Raw genomic sequence first — 17,623 nt, 5'->3', positions numbered from 1 at the left:
CGTTTCAGATCTGCTACCTTTCATTAGAGATTCCAGACTCTGCAATATTTTTCTTTTGTGTTTTGAGATGGTCAAAGCAAGCCAGAAGAGTAGGGAAAACGGACCGTCTAAAAAGCGAAGTTGTTTTACAGATGCGAACAGCTCCCTTGCTTTAAAACGCTTAGTGCGAACTCTACATCCAAACATAACACTCTCCTCCGCTGACTGAGCCTCCACTGCGCCCCCTGCAGGCGCTACCCGCTGGCGGAAGTGACGTCAACGGCCTGTTAAAGCGTGTGGGGGACAGTGTTCTTTCTTTTTCCGGTGGCCGCCATCAGCAGGTGTGAGTTAGGCTGGTCGCTATTTGAATGGTTCAATCCGCCGCCATCCTGCGGCTGCGACATCCATCGAGCACGCTCGGTGTCGGGTTAATGATCAGCGCTGTAGCACGGTCATTCCGCTTCCATATTGATGCTGAATGTTTCTTGGGAGCACCGTTGTTGGCAGGGGAGGTGCTCCGATTTCGGGCCTGACCCACAGGCAGCGGCTTCAGAGCGGCGGGAACACAGCTGCCGGTGTGTTAATCAGATCCCGGCAGGGGGAGAGACCGCGCTGTCAGCCGGGATTTGGGGGGGATGGTGGTTGCGGCCTTGCTGATGTTTAACGGGCTGCTCTCTCTCCCCAGACTGACCGAAGATGGGAGCCTACAAGTACATGCAGGAGTTGTGGAGGAAGAAGCAGTCGGATGTGATGCGATTCTTGTTGCGGGTCCGCTGCTGGCAGTACCGCCAACTCTCGGCTTTACACCGGGCTCCCCGGCCCACCAGGCCCGACAAGGCTCGCAGATTGGGTTACAAGGCCAAGCAAGGTAAAGCTTGGCAGGGAAGCGGCCGCTGTTGCAGCAGCTTGTAGGGGCTTCAGTTGCGAATTTTGGCTTTAACTAACATTCTGGGTCTGTAAACTAGCTGAAATGTAAAGTAAGTCCGGGCGGTAGAGTAAGAATGGAGGCATCAGACTGATGAAAAATTATTTACTCGGTGGAATCTGTCAGGCAATGAAAATGATCAAAATGTATGTAAGTGATTGCTGTCATGGGAATGTTGGAGTAATGTATGAATGAGTTTGGTCTAAATAATTAAAAATAAATAAGCAATCTGTGCCTGCTGATGTTCAAAGCGTAGTAGATAATCTGTCACTTGGGATCTTAATGCTATCCAGTGGGTTTGTGACTGATTTTAGCTGAAATGAATTTGTAGTATATTGAGCTGTAAACATTTCGCGTGAGATATCTCTAGTTACAGATTAAGTTTTGTAAATTATAATGGAGTTGGGAGTGCTAATCATTTCAAGTTGTATACTATGAGCAGCAGGTGTGACTGATTTTAGATCTAAGCTGAATTTTGCAGTATGCCATGTGGGTAATTTCTAATGCAGCATATTGCTGGACCACAGTGAATGGGAATTGCTTGCAATTTCTTTACATGCTGTGCTCAGGGCTGCTTGTTTCGTTTTTGCTGGCTGAACTTAAAAGTTGATAAGTCCTCAGCACTGGATCAGATGCATCCAAGGATACTGAGGGAAATAAGGGTGGAAATTTCAGAGGCACTGGTCATAATCTTTCAATCCTCCTTAGATGAAAGTTTGGTGCCAGAAGACTGGAGATTTGCAAATGTTACACCCTTATTTAAAAAAGGATGTAAGGATAAGCCCAGCAACAGCTCAGTCAGTTTAACCTATGTGGTGGGAATGTCACAGAGTCGTTTATGGCACAGAAGGAAGCCATTTGGCCCATATCGAGTCCATGCTAGCTCTCCACTGACCTAGACAGTCCTACTCCCCCGCTTGATAGCCGTAGCCTTGCAAGTTTATTTCCTTCAAGTAGCCATCTAATTTCATTTTGAAGTTATTGATTGTCTCCGCTTCCACCACCCTTATGAGCAGTAAGTTCCAGGTCGTTGGAACCCACTGTGTAAAACAAAAAGTTGTTCCTTACATTCCCCCTGCATCTTTTGCCCAAAACCTTCAATCTGTGTCCTCTGGTCCTTGTACCATTAACTAATGAACAGTTTTTCCTTGTCTACTTATCTAAGCCTGTCATAATCTTGTATACCTCTATTAAGTCTCTCCTCAGTCACCTTTGCTCTAAGGCGAACAACCCCAGATTTTCCAACCTAACCTTGTAACTAAAATTCCCCTTTCTCTGGAACTATTCTGGTAAATTTCTGCACCCTCCCAAGGACCCTTGCATCCTTTTTAAAGTGTGATGACCAGAACTGGACATAATACTCCAGTTGGGCCTAACCAGAGCTTTATAAAGGTTCAGCATAACTTTCCTTTTGTACTCAATGCCTCTATTTATGAAGCCCAAGATCCCATATGCTTTACTAACCATTCTCAATATGTCCTGCCACCTTCAAAGATTGCACATGCGCCCCCAGGTCCCTCTGTTCCTGTACACACTTTGGAACTGTGCCATTAAGTATATATTGCCTCTCCCTTCTGCCAAAATGCATAACTTCCACCTGCCACCAGTCTGCCCATTCTGCTAGACAATGTGTTGTAGCAGGTGGGTTTTTTAAAAAAGTCATTCATGGGATGTGGGCGTCGGTGGCAAGGCCACCATTTATTGCCCATCCCTAATTGCCCTTGAGAAGGTGGTGGTGAGCTGCTGCCTTGAACTGCTGCAGTCCAGGTGAGGTAGGCACGCCCACAGTGCTGTTAGGAAGGGAATTCCAGGACTTTGACCCAGCAACAGTGGAGAAACGGTGATATAGTTCCAAGTCAGGATGGTGTGTGACTTGAAGGGGAAATTGCAGTGGTGGTGTTCCCATGCATTTGCTGCCCTTGTCCTTCTAGTTGGTAGAGGTCGTGGGTTTGGAAGGTGCTGTCTAAGGAGCCTTGGTGCATTGCTGCAGTGCATCTTGTAGATGGTATACACTGTTGCCACTGTGTCGGTGGTGGAGGGAGTGAATGTTTGTGGATGGGGTGCCAATCAAGCAGGCTGCTTTATCCTGGATGGTGTCGAGTTTCTTGAGTGTTGTTGGAGCTGCACCCATCCAGGCAAGTGGAGAGTATTCCATCACACTCCTGACTTGTGCCTTGTAGATGGTGGACAGGCTTTGGGGAGTCGGGAGGTGAATTGCTCGCTGCAGGATTCCTAACCTCTGACCTGCTCTTGTAGCCACGGTATTTATATGGCTACTCCAGTTCAATTTCTGGTCAATGGTAGCCCCTATGATGTTGATAGTGGAGGATTCAGCGATGGTAATGCCATTGAATATCAAGGGGAGATGGTTAGGTACTCTCTTGTTGGAGATGGTCATTGCCGGGCACTTGTGTGGCGTGAATGTTACTTGCCACTTATCAGCCCAAGCCTGGATATTGTCCAGGTCTTGCTGCATTTCTACACGGACTGCTTCAGTATCTAAGGAGTCGCGAATGGTGCTGAACATTGTGCAGTCATCAGTGAACATCCCCACTTTTGCCCTTGTGATTGAAGGAAGGTCGTTGATGAAGCAACTGAAGATGGTTGGGCCACGGACACTACCCTGAGGAACTCCTGCAGAGATATCCTGGGACTGAGATGATTGACCTCCAACAACCATAACCATCTTCCTTTGTGCTTGGTATGACTCCAACCTGTGGAGAGTTTTCCCCCGATACCCATTGACTTCAGTTTTGCAAGGGCTCCTTGATGCCCTATTCGGTCAAATGCTGCCTTGATGTCAAGGGCAGTCACTCTCACCTCACCTCTGGAGTTCAGCTTTTTTATCCATGTTTGAACCAAGCCTGTAATGAGGTCAGGAGCTGAGTGGCCCTGGCAGAACCCAAACTGCGCATCACTGAGCAGGTTATTGCTAAGCAAGTGCTGCTTGATGGCACTGTTGATACCTTCCATCACTTTACTGATGATTGAGAGTAGACTGATGGGGCGGTAATTGACCGGGTTGGACTTGTCTTGCTTTTTGTGTACAGGACATACCTGGGCAATTTTCCACATTGCCGGGTAGGTGCCAGTGTTGTCGCTGTACTGGAACAGCTTGGCTAGGGGCACGGCAGGTTCTGGAGCACAGGTCTTCAGTACTATTGCCGGAATATTTTCAGGGCCCATAGCCTTTGCAGTATCCAGTGCCTTCAGTTGTTTCTTGATATCATGCGGAGTGAATCGAATTGGCTGAAGTCTGGCATCTGTGATGCTGAGGACTTCAGGAGGAGGCCGAGATGGATCATCAACTTGGCACCTCTCACTGAAGATTGTTGCAAATGCTTCAGCCTTATCTTTAATACTGATGTGCTACGCTCCCCCATCATTAAGGATGGGAATATTTGTGGAGCCACCTCCTCTAGTTGTTTAATTGTCCTCCGCCATTCACGGCTGGATGTCGCAGCACTACAGAGCTTAGATCTGATCTGTTGGTTATGGGATTGCTTAGCTCTGTCTGTCGCATGCTGCTTACGCTGTTTAGCATGCAAATAGTCCTCTTTTGTCGCTTCACCAGGTTGACGCCTCATTTTGAGGTATGTCTGCTGCTCCTAGCGCGCCCTCCGGCACTCTTCATTGAACCAGGGTCGGTTTCCTGGCTTGCTGGTAACGGTGGAGTGGAGGACATGCCGGGCCATGAGGTCACAGATTGTGGTTGAGTTCTGCTGCTGCAGATGGCTCACAGCGCCTCATGGATGCCCAGTTTTGCATTGCAAGATCTGTTTGAAATCTATCCCATTTAGCACAGTGGTAGTGCCACATAACACGATGGAGAGTATCTTCAAAGTGAGGGCAGGATTTCATCTCCACAAGGACTGTGCGGTGGTCACTCTTACCAATACTGTCATGGACAGGTGCATCTGCGGCAGGCAGATTGGTGAGGACGAGGTCAAGTATGTTTTTTCCCTCTAGTTGGTTCCCTCGCCACCTGCCGCAGACCTGGTCTAGCAGCTATGTCCTTCAGGACTCGGCCAGTAGTGGTGCTGCTAAGCCACTCTTGGTGATGGACATTGAAGTCCCCCACCCAGGGTACATTCTGTGCCCTTGCCACCCTCAGTGCTTCCTCCAAGTGCTGTTCCACATGGAGGAGTACTGACTCATCAGCTGAGGGAGGGCGGTAGTTGGTAATCAGCAGGAGGTTTCCTTGCCCATGTTTGCCCTAATGCCATGAGACTTCATGTCAATGTTGAGGACTCCCAGGGCGCAGCTCCCTCCCTACTGTATACCACTGTGCCACCATCTCTGCTGGGTCTGTCCTGCCGGTGGGACAGGACATACCCGGGGATAGCGCTGGCAGTGTCTGGGAGGTTGTCTGTAAGGTATGATTCTGTGAGTATGACTGTCAGGCTGCTGCTTGACTAGTCTGTGGGACTGGTCCCCAGATGTTAGTAAGGACTACTTTGCAGGGCTGGGTTTGATGTAGTCGTTTCCGGTGCCTCGGTCGATGCCGGGTGGTCTGTCTGGTTTCATTCCTTTATATTGACTTCGTAGCGGTTAGATACAACTGAGTGACTTTTTAGGCCATTTCAGAGGGCACGTAAGAGTCAACCACATTGCTGTGGGTCTGGAGTCACATGCAGGCCAGACCAGGTAAGGACAGCAGATTTCCTTCCCTAAAAGACATTAGTGAACCAGATGGCTTTTTACAACAATCAACAATGGTTTCATGGCCATCATTAGACTAGCTTTTTAATTCCAGATTTTTTATTAATTAATTCAAATTCCACCTTCTGCTGTGGTGGGGTTCAAACCCAGGTCCCCAAAGTAATACCCTGGATCTCTGGTTTACTAGTCCAGTGACCATACCATTACGCCACTGCCTCCTCACTGTTTGCCACACCTCCCAAGTTTGGTATCTTTGGCAAATATTGAAATTCTGTTTTTCCCAAGATCCAGGTCATTATTAAATGGTAAAGGAAGCAGTGTTCGTAGCACTGACCCTTGGGGAACGCTGCTGTCTACCATTCTCTGGTCTGAAAATATCTATTTAGAACGACTCTGGTTTCTGTCCTTAAGCCAATTTTTTTTATCCAGTTGGACACTGAACCTCTTATTCCATGAGGCTCAATTTTTTTTGAACCAGCATTTTATGTGGCAACTTGGCAAACGCTTGCTTAAAATCCATATAAGCAACATCTACATTCCCTTCATCAACCTTCTCTGTTACTTCATCAAAAAATTCAGTTAGATTAGTGATTCAGTGATCTCGCCGTTTACAAATCCATGCTGGCTCTCCTTAATTAACGCAAACTTCTCCAAGTGTCTGTTGATTTTTTTTTTCCCCCTCTTGATTATTGTTTCTAAAACATTACCTACCGCTGATGTTAAAGAAATAGGCCTGTAGTTGCTAGGACTGTCCTTGCACCCTTTCTTGAATAACGGTGTTACACTTGCCACTCTCCAATCCTCTAGCACTTCTCCCATCTCTAGGGAAGCTTGGAAGATTATGGGAAGGTTTCCTGCTGTCTCTGTTCTCCATTTAGCAACCTGGGATGCAAGCCATCCGGACCAGGTGACTTATCTATCCTAGGCATAGCCAGCCGTTTTAGTACCTCCCCGTCTCATTTTACCCTATCCATTGCCGCTACTCTCTCCCCTTCTTATATTTTGTTAGATTCCAAGTCCTTGGTGAACGCTGATACAAAGTACTCATTAAGTATATTAACCTTGCCCTGCACCTCTCAGCATATATTACCCTCTTTGTCCCTAATAGGCCCCACTTCACCTCTTACTACCTGCTTACTATTCGCATGCCGATAGAAGATTTTTGGGTTCCCGTTTATGTTGACTGCTGTTCTATTCTCATAATCTCTCCTTGCCGTTCTTATTTTCCTCTTCACCTCCTTTCTCAATTTGCTGTATATGGCCTGGTTCTCACTTGAAGAATTCTCCTGACATGCATCATACACCCTCTTTTTTTTTGTTGGTTTAATCATCATCTCTACCTATCTTGTCATCTAAGGAGCCCTGTTTTTGGTTCCCTTGTTATAATGTACCTAAACTATATCTGAAGCATCTCTTCCTTAAAGATAACCCATTGTTCTAATACAGTTTTTCCTGCCAGTCTTTGGTTCCATTTTACCCTAGCTCGAGCCCGACTCATCATGTTGAAATTAGCCCACTTCCAATCTAGACGTTCTACCTTATTTTGTTCCTTACTTTTGTTATAGTTTCTAAAAGCAACAGTTGCTTGGACAAATTAAGGAAAGCCAGCAGTGATTTATTATGGGAAGATTGTGTTTTTAGATGAGGTAACAGAGAGGGTTGATGAGGGTAACGCTGTTGATGTTGTTTACATGGATTTCTAAAAGGTGTTTGAAGTGTTATGACCTCAGTAGAGACCACTAACTTTAAAACAAGAGATATGAACTTACCAGACCGGTTAAAGAATTACACACGATTTCACATTTTAAGGCTTTTAGTAGAATGACTAAACTAAAATTCAGTATTAACTAAACAGTACTTGGGAAGCTAATACACTAAATTAAAGAGAAATTTACATTCCATTAAATAATTAACATACTCGAAAACCCCACAGTTCTCACAGAAAAGGTATTCTTGCAGTTAAAAGTCCCGAACTCCTCCCAACTGCAATGGGTTGCATCTCCTGGTGTCCTCAAAGCCAGCATCGTTTTCGCTCATTTCTTCCGAGCATATTTGACTGGACTTCTGTTAATGTAATTTCAGCCTCTGCAAACCTCGAGCCTTTGAACTTGCTGGTCTTGGTTTCTTCCTTTCTGATTCTAGATCTAGGAAAGCCTCTCAAATTTATCTGGATCAAAAGCCAATAGTAGTTTTCCTTTGGCAATTCTCAAGAGACCATAAATCTGACCACAGCAAAACCACTTGGGCCTTCCTTTGATTCCAGGTGTTAAAAATTGTAACTCATATCTGCATTTTAGAGTCCCAGCTCCCTGTTTACAGTCTGAGTCTGGGAGAGCAAAACCCATTGTCCTTGAGGTGTTACAACCTTGCACCTTGTTTTCAAAAAAGGTCTATGATCTAAGTTCCTTGTCCTATGATTCCATGGTAACCAAGGTCCTTGGCTTATCTCTGGGCAGATTTTGTGAGGTCATATGTTTCCTCTGAATATTCATTTTAAATTGCATTAAAGATCACAGTTTTTAAAATTTAACCAAACTACAAAGTTGTATGAAGTGCCACATTACAGGCTTGTCAGTGGAGTTAAAGCCCATGGAATAAAAGGGGCATGGATGCAAAGTTGGCTGAGTGACAGGAAAGAGAATAGTGGTGAGCAATTGTTCGTTTATTTGGAATGGAGGAAGGTATATATTGGGTTTTTTGGGGCTTGGTATTATGACCACTGCTTCTCTTGATCTCTATTAATGACCTGGACTTGGGTGTGCAGGGTGCGATTTCAAAATTTGCAGATGACCCAAAACTTAAATATTGTGAACTGGTGAGGATAGTGATAAACTTCGAGAGGACATAGGCTGTTTGGAATGGGCGGACATGTGGGAGATGAAATTTAATGCAGAGAAGTGTGATTTTTAGTAGGAAGAATTATATGAGGCAATATAAAATAGTGGATACAATTCTAAAGCGGGTGCAGGAGTAGAGGGACCTGGGGGTGTATGTGCCTAAACCATTAAAGGTGGTAGGGCAGGCTGAGAGCAGTTAATAAGACATATAGGGTCCTGAGTTTTAAAAGGAGGCATCGAGTTCAAAAGCAAGGAAGTTATTGTGAAGCTTTGTAAAACACGGTTCGGCCTCATCTAGGGTATTGTGCCTAATTCTAGGCGCCGCACTTTAGGAACAATGTGAAGTCATTCGAGAGAGTGCAGAAAAGGTTAATAAGAATGGTTCCAGGAATGAGGGAGTTGAGTTATGTGGATAGATTGGAGGTATTAGGGTTATTCTCAGAGAAAGTTGAGAGGGGATTTGATGGATCATGAGGGGTCTAGACAGAGTACATAGGGAGAGACTGTTCCCATTGGCAGAAGGGTCGAGAACCAGAGGACACCGATTTAAGGTGAATGCCAAAAGAACCAAAGGTGACGTGGAAATTTTTTTTTTTTTTACACAGCTATTGGTTAGGTTTTGGAATGCATTGCCTCAGAGTATGATGGAGGCAGATTCAATTGTGGCTTCCAAAAGGAAATTGGATAATTATCTCTAATTTCCAGGGCTGCGGGGGAAAGGTGGGACTAGCTGTGCCGGCTGTCTCGAGCAGCTCAGACACAGCAGGCTGAATAGTTTCCTGCTGTGCGTTAACCGTTCTGGTACTGTTTACCCTGAATCTAGCAGCTTATGAATCGGAATGTGTTTTTTAACATCTGGAAAGAAACACTTACAAAAATAGGGATTAGCTGTGTGTTGCTATTGATAGTTCTTGTCTGGGTGCTTCATATCAGCTGATTTCTTGATCTTCACAGGCTATGTGATCTATCGTGTGCGAGTTCGTCGTGGAGGCCGCAAACGTCCCGTTCCCAAGGGTGCAACCTATGGTAAACCAGTACATCATGGTGTCAATCAGCTGAAATTTGCGCGTAGTCTTCAATCTGTTGCTGAGGTATGGTCTTTAATCAAAGCATAACATGCTAATCTTTTTTGTAATGCTGATTTTTGATCTGAACAACAGGTGTCTCCAATGATGTGCTGAGTCATTTGGGAACCAAAAGGTCTTTCAGGATCTTGGTATGAATTATATTAATTTTAGCTTTTAAGATAAATCCAGCTCCCACAAGATTAAAATTACCACAGCAACTAGATGGTTGTCGATTTAAAGCGAGACTGAACAGTTCGTGCAAGGTTACTGCTCAAATACCACTTTGAATTGAGACTGAGTTCACTCATCCCAGACTTGTCAATATGGTCCCATTTGAGGATGGCAGGATATAGTTTCTCGAAATGCACACCGGACTGAAAGGGTAATGCAGTTTAATTGGCAGCTTTACTGACCATTCTCTGGAAGGCCACATAAGTGAAGAGAAAGATGATAGTTTAATTTGGTGCAAGTTATGGTATGCAAGACTGGTGGGATAAATTTCCTATTTGAGAGCCAACCGAGCCTACGGAATGTAAGTAGCATTCAACTATAAGGCTGATTATATTGTTAAAAGCCCACTGATGGGATTGGTATGTTTTTTTTCTCCGTGGGGATATAATTTAAATTATTAGGGATTGCAGTGAGGTTTGATTACAACTGTTGCTCTTTTCAGTGATTCGCTGTTTGTTAAATAACAATGATTGCTTGGCCTAGTCTTACTGAAGTGTAGTCATTCTACCCTACTGAGAAATTGGAGAAACAAACTTGATTTGAGTTTTTTAAAAATAAAAGACCGTGCATCTATTTTTGATCACCAGAGGCCTATTGCACCCCTGGTTATGGTACTGTATGATTAAAAATTGGGCAGTACAGGCACACTCCCATGTGCAAGGCACAGGGTGCACTTAACCAGAATGATCAGTGCTGCTGAACTGGAGCTCAAAAGGGAAACTCAATCTGGGAAGTGCTTAATTTGTGTGAGAGGGCCTCTGGATTATTGATGGACTCTGGTTACCTAATTCCTCAAAGATAGTGTCAACTAGTTTGAAGGAATAGGTACCACATTTCCAGAAAAAGAGGTCATTACACAGCAATGTGCTTATCAGTCAGCGTGCACAGAAAATACTGAATTTGCAATACAACATGGCTTGCAGTAAGGGGTTTCTCCAGCCTTGCATAGAGAGAAAATTAATAACCTGCAGTTTGAAACCTATACATTCTTGTAACTGCACCTTTTTGTTGCAGTTGGTCAGATCCCTAATTCAATCAATGAGGGTACAAAACAGAAACGAGTTTACCCTAATACTGTGAATACAACCTAAATTGTCTTCCATCTTCTCTTTAAGATCAGGGAAAGACCCAATACTGCGAGTAATGTTCTAGAGTATTATGCATTCAGTAGTTTCTGTATCTGTTGTCTGACTAACACATTGTGCAATGACTTGTGTTTTTCTGGGAAAATGACACTTTGGATGAGTTGACTTTATCTTTCAGAAGTTAGAGCCAAAAGTCAAATCAGTAATAATAGGCCCTCAAACAAAAATTAAGCGCATCCCAGAATGAGCTAGATTTTGAATTTTCCCTTGGACATCCTCTCAGCACTGATCAGTTTGCCCTGTGCCTTACACATGGGAGAATGTAGAAATTTGCACCCTGACCTCTTGCAACTGAGTCTGGCACAGTCATCTTAACCCATGATGGTCAGCTGCATTTTAAGGAAATCTACTTATTGGGGAGCTTCCACGGAGCTAGTAGGAATCTGTCCTCTAGCAAATGAGCTGTTTGGAAACTGATATCAAGACTGTTCTCTACTGGTTATAAGATATACAATTGAACTTGGCACCTGGTTGTGTTTAATGCTGGTGTCAGTCTGTCAAGTTACTGCTCAAAGGATGCAAATTATTGCTAGGTTGTGCTGTAGCCAAATATTTCACTCTTGGATAGCCCAATTGACCGAACAGTTCAGAGCTTATTTTTGAATATTCAAAGTTTGTGCCATTTAGTGTACCCCTTGATTGCATGTAAGCTCAACATTTGAGAGTTGGGTCTGTTAACCATTCTCTCGTTCCCTCCTTTCCTTCAGGAGCGAGCTGGTCGCCACTGTGGAGGACTGAGAGTTCTTGCTTCATACTGGGTGGGTGAAGATGCCACATATAAGTTCTTTGAGGTTGTTCTTGTCGACCCATTCCACAAAGCTATCCGACGCAACCCCGATACCCAATGGATCACAAAGCCTGTGCACAAGCACAGAGAGATGCGTGGCCTAACATCTGCTGGCAAGAAGAGTCGTGGTTTGGGCAAGGGTCACAAATACCATCTTACTATTGGAGGCTCTCGTCGTGCTGCATGGAGAAGACGCAATACACTGCAGCTCCGTCGCTACCGTTAATGTGTAGTATCTGTATATTTTACATTGCTAAATAAATTGTTTTGAGGATTTTCCTGAACCAGTGGTAAGCACCTCATTTTGATGATGACATTGTGCTAGTAAGAGAATAACTTGGTCAGTTGGAAATGAGTGGCTGCAGTGATTGGCCAGCAGCGCCTCATACACGTATGTTCCCTTTATCCTCTACGATGGGTTGCTGCAGTATCTTTGCTATTAAGACTCAAGCTTATCTCCTGCAGGCTTTTATGTTGCCGTCTTTACAATCCACAGTAGACTATGAATCGGCAACTAGATGACATTGCTATTTTTTCTTTTTTCTAAGTCTGTTTGCATTGTTATGATCTCTCTGGAGACTGCCAACAAACAATTGACCCCAATTTAGGAAACCGAATGACAAGATTTCACTTCTATAAACTTTATTTTAAAAATAGAACCAATACCAACATAAATTGAGCATGAAGCGACAGACAGATCACGGTCTGCGTGTTATTTGTGTGTGTGTATCATCCCCCTCTATAAAAGCAAAGGTGACTGCAACAACTACCGTGGAATCTCCCTGCTCAGCATAGTGGGTAAAGTCTTCGCCCGAGTCGCTTTAAATAGGCTCCCGAAGCTGGCCAAGCATGTCTACCCTGAGGCACAGTGTGGCTTTCGAGCAGAGAGATCGACCATTGACCTGCTGTTCTTCCTTAGTCAGCGACAGGAGAAATGCTGCGAACAACAGATGCCCCTCTACATTAGCTCCTTTCTTTAAGCTACTGGTCTTTGACAGCAGTTCCCTCAATCTGAACTTCACATGTGTAGCCTTCACCACAAGGTGCACTTCTCCAGAACCTCCTCAGCTCTGCTCACAGCAGGTGTGGATTTACCAGTCTTGTCTTTATCTGAGTTCTTCAGTGATAACCTGTGCACTGTATGGCTGGGTCTGCTTCGTCAGCTACTTTAAGTAACAAACAGCTCCTGGTTTCAGTCTTTACTTTCTTCTGGTTGCTGATGCTCCACTCCTGCCTGGTCTGGGGAAGACTCTTGTCTCCTTTTATCTGGTTCTAACCAGTGTTAGTTTCTCTGGAAACCTGAAGTTGTTTTTCCAGCTTCTCTCTCTGTTCTAGTTTCTCTTGAAAACAAGAATGAAAATTTTAAAATCATGCCGTTGATTGAGAACCAGTGTAGGTCAGTAAGCATGGGTGATGAGTGAACAGATGTTGATGTGAGTTAAGATATGGCAGCATAGTTTTTGAGATGGGAGACTGGCCAGGAAAGCACTGGAATAGTCAAGTTTAGAAGTAACAAAAGCATGGATGAGAGTTTCAGCATCAGCTGAGATAAGGATGGGTGGTGTTCGAGGTGGCTGTAGACAATCTTAGTAATGGAATGGATATCCGATTGGAAGTTCATCTCCCAATCAGATAGGACACCAAGATTGCGTACTGTCAGGTTTAGCATCGGGCGGTTGCCGTGGAGAGGGATGACCGCAGTGGCTACGCAACAGTTTGGTGGGGAATGAATAACTAGCTGGAGGAAATTTCTGCTCCTCCACTACTGGATATTGGACAAATGAGACAAATCAGGTAGTGATGGTGAGGTAGAGGTGAGTGTCGTTGACATGCATGTGGAACAGGGCGAGTGTTCAGATGTTGTCATTAGGAAGCAGTGTAATTGAGAATGAGGAGGGGGCCCAGGATTAGATCATTGGGATTTCAGAGGTAACTGGGAACCGAAAGATAAGCCATTGCAGGTGATTCCCTGGCAATAACTGCAATTTCATTGGGTAGTGATCAGAGAAGCTTCTTCATAAATGAGGCAACAGCAATGCTTGCTTAACATAATATACTGCAGAAGAGCAGTCATGTAGCAGCATGTCACGGTTGTTGGTACATGGAGTAAAGGTACTGTTCGGATTCCTAGATCCTGTCATTTTAACAGGATATTGGGTAGTTAATGGTGCACTCCATATCACTTACAGGGTGATGCTAAATTTGAGGAAAGTGCAAAAACTAGACAACTAGTTTAAGATTTTAGAGGTAAAGATACAGGGTGCCAAATCTTGCTGGAGTGAAACATCTCATGGCATATGCCATTAGACTTGATACCCTTTGAGCGCAGGTATAATTTGCGATGCAACTTGCTAGATCTGGGCAATGTGATGTAATGATTGAGAAAGAAACCGGAATGACGTGGAGCAATAATCAGTTAATTCAGGTACAAAAAGATGAGGGAAAGAAAAATTGGATCAAGAGAAGAGAGCAAAGGTATAAAAAGAATTGAAATATTTTTCGTCTCAATTTACTACATGTAGGAATGGGACTCAACAGTTTAAATGGTTCCTGTTCTGGGTTGGCTAGATTGATCGGCATTACATTACCAATTATGTTTGAAGGATAATTATGCTGTAACTTTCAGTGGTGAGTTTAATGTGCAAATCCAATAAATTCTTAAAAGCAACGGAGACAAAGGAAAAGACACTGGGCTGAATTTAGTGTGGATATTTGGAGAAGGAATGGAGAATAGTGTCGGACGAGTCTTGCCTGGAAATCCGACCTCATGACGTCAGCGGTGGGAAAGCACTCCTTGCTGCCTCAATGTAATAGGAGTGTAATTTAAATTGTAGAAGTTAGTTTGAATGCATTTGCATGAGATTGTAAACTATTTCAATGGAGGACTTGGATGACGAGTGGCCCTCACGTGCCTTTGGAATCCCAGCCATTGAAAGCTGGCAGTAACGAGATGAGGCCTCGGTGCCATGGCGGGTAGGCAGCTATAAACAGCACTGCATAGGGGATGGGGGGGTGGCGAAGCCATTGTCGGCCTGCATTGCTGTGCACTCTTCCCCCATGGTTTTGAATGGCAGTACTGGATGAGTAGGGCTTGGGTATTGTACAAGTGGATGTTGGGTGGTCTGTGGAGGGGGCTGGTGGTGGTGTTTGGTTTTAGGTGGCAGTATTGGGTGCACAAACTGTTGGGTGAGAGGTTTGGATGACTACTGCTCGGAGAGAGTCGGCTATTCTCAAGGGTGGGCCCGGAGTGCCATCAGGGAGTCTGCCAGGAGAAGTAGCAAAGGGAAAGCCACCAAGACAGGTTTGTATCTGCAAGGACAGTGCTCTGGAGGCCTATTGATATCTAGCATAGGTCTCATACATTCACTGTTTTTGGATTCCCCCTGGTGTGATGTAACACTTACGATGGAGGGAGGGGCAGACAGCTGCACCTGCCTGTGAAGCTCCACAATGAAAGTAACAGCTGCTGGCTATGCCAAGAAGTCCCACCTGTGCCAGAGTTTACTGAACTTGATTAAGCTACTTCCAAATGTCTGAGAGGCGTCCTCAGCAAAGACTACAGCTCGCCAGGGAGGTTATCACCGAGTCGTGCACCATGCTGCAGGACAATTTGCGACCTATGGGATTGATGGCACTCTAGGCCTGTGGCATTGGAAATTACCATGGCACTCAACTTATACACTTCTGCATCATTCCAGGGGTCCACTGGGGACATGCGTTGGGTGGCCCAGGCAGCAGTCCACCTCTGCATGGAGGAGGTGACCAATGCCCTGTTCAAGAGGGCTGGTGACTGAGTGCCACTGACAGGCGGAAAGGGCCATCGAATTTGGAGCAATCACTGGATTTCCCCAGGCTGCAAGGTGTGTTAGATTGCACAGATGTGGCAATCAAGGCTCCAATGGAGCAGCCAGCCACCTTCATCAACAGGAAGGGGTTCCATTCCATCAACGTTCAACTGGTCTGCAAGTACCAAATCTAACCTGCCCACTTCCCAGGAAGCAGCCATGACGCCTACATACTTCAACAGCCCCAGGTGTCACAGCTTTACAGGTCCTCCACTTGCCATCCGGGATGGATTCGCCGGGATAAGGGCTACCCATTGAAGACATAGCTACTCACACTGGTGAGAAACCCTCGCAATGCAGCAGAGAAGAGGTACAACGCCTGCCACCGCTCCACCCGAGCAACCATCGAGCAGACCACTGGGCTGCTGAAGATGAGTTTCCAATGCTTGGTTCGATCTGGTGGAGACCTGCAATATGCCCGAGTGAGGGTCTTGTGTATTATAGCAGTCTGCTGTGCTTTGCACAGTCTCCACTGAGTTCTTTATTAGAAGATATGAAACTACAACAATACTGGGAGGTTAATTTATAAATCTGGTCTATCTGACTACTCGGTTCTGCGAATATATACATCATCACCTGTCTGGTGATAGCTGTTTAAGACACACCCCTTAAAGGTATACCACCACAGAAAGTGCAAAAGAGTCATGGAATGGTGTATTCTTAGGCTCTGGATCCTCCTCAGAGGTGGAATTATGTCCCCCTTCTACTGGAGTTTCCTGTGGATGCTGACCTGCATGAGAGAACACAAATGTGTGTTAGGATGAGCAAATCATCATGCTAGCCATGCATGATGTGTGTCGGATAGCGATTTGAAGACAATCCTCACTCTCGCGCTGCGATTGCAGTCTTTCCATCTGTTGTTGAGTGGCCATCCTCGGTGCCTGCTAACTCGAGTGCCTCCTCAGCTGGCGAGAGAAGCTATATGTCTGCAATTCCTCTGCCAGTCCATGAGGTCTCCCTGTCATTCTGGGCCTGCTTGTCCTGCAAGTGGAAAGAGAGAAATAGTAAAACTTTGCAGGAGGAGTGAGGTAATAATTCTGCAAGTGGCAGCCCCTCGTCCCCTGCTGGGGCTTCCTACATGCGTTGCCAAGGGAAGTAATGAGGGTGAGGTTTGACGCACGGCCTGTGGCCGAGATGCAGCCATGCGTCTGACAGAATATGGTGATGCCCAGCCCCCTTTGCCAGCGTCTTTGTGATGCCTTCCTCACCATGTCCTGCTGCGTACCCATATGCAAGTCCAAGAGGAGAGAGGTGTGAAGCACTCACCTTGGCAGACTGAAGGAGGACATTGCCTTTCTTCCTGCACTGGACCTATGTCCGAGTGGTGCTGACCCCATAGCTGCTTACCTCCTGTGCAATCTCCGTCCAGGCTTACTTGGTCAGGTAGGAGGGCCTCTTGCCATCACTGGGGAACAGGACCTCCCACCTTTCCCTTGCAGCCTGGAGCCATCGCTAAATTGTGGGGCCACCCAATGTCTTGCTTAGAACTGGGACCATGCCCTATCAGGCTCTGTTCCAACAGTCGGAAGTCCTGGTGCAGTGGGGTCCAGGAATTGCAATCCCAGGAAACAGCAGCTATAGTCATGTTGCAGGGGGGTCCAGTAGTCACAGGAAATAGCAGCTACAGTAATGTTGCAGGGGTGTCCAGCAGTTCAAAGTACTATTAAAGCACTCTAGCAGCACTCCAAGTTCGCTGCCTCAATTAAAAGCAGCAATACAAGTAAGGCTGGCAGCACTTTAAATATGGTGCCAGCTACTGTTGAGGGGTCAGCTGATGATGTAATCTGCCCCTCGGAGCCCTCCTCTGAGTCCCGCACCTCCATTATTGTAATTGGCTGCCCACTGTGTGATTGTGGTGGGCCCGCCGCATACGTGATGTGTGGAGGCAGTGCAAATTTCCAGGTCCAGCACCGGGACCTGCAACGGGGTCACTAAATTCAGCCCAATGTTTTTGTGAGGGAACACATCAGGCTAGTAAATTTTTGAGATTTACAACTCGCCACAGTTTGCCCCTGAACCTTCTGGCAGATTTGCATATTAATAAGGCTGTGAATGCACCATTATCTTTCCAGGAAGATTTGGCCCAGGATCACGCTACTTATGGGACCCGTTTTAGTGATGTCTGCACATATTGTTGCTGAGAAC

General features: G+C 45.5%; 1 protein-coding gene across 1 annotated transcript; it reads left to right on the top strand.

Moving 5' to 3' along the window:
- Positions 1–246: 246 nt before the first annotated feature.
- rpl15 (ribosomal protein L15) lies at positions 247–11,917 on the top strand. The gene is made up of 4 exons (XM_068060133.1): positions 247–320; positions 665–847; positions 9,358–9,494; positions 11,554–11,917. The coding sequence occupies exons 2-4, from the start codon at positions 676–678 to the stop codon at positions 11,857–11,859; spliced, it is 615 nt and encodes a 204-aa protein (XP_067916234.1). The 5' UTR covers positions 247–320; positions 665–675; the 3' UTR covers positions 11,860–11,917.
- The last annotated feature ends 5,706 nt before the right edge of the window (positions 11,918–17,623 follow it).

This window comes from Heterodontus francisci, chromosome 2, assembly GCF_036365525.1.
Source record: "Heterodontus francisci isolate sHetFra1 chromosome 2, sHetFra1.hap1, whole genome shotgun sequence".
Lineage (NCBI taxonomy): Eukaryota > Metazoa > Chordata > Chondrichthyes > Heterodontiformes > Heterodontidae > Heterodontus > Heterodontus francisci.
This window is presented reverse-complemented; position numbering and strand designations above follow the sequence as displayed.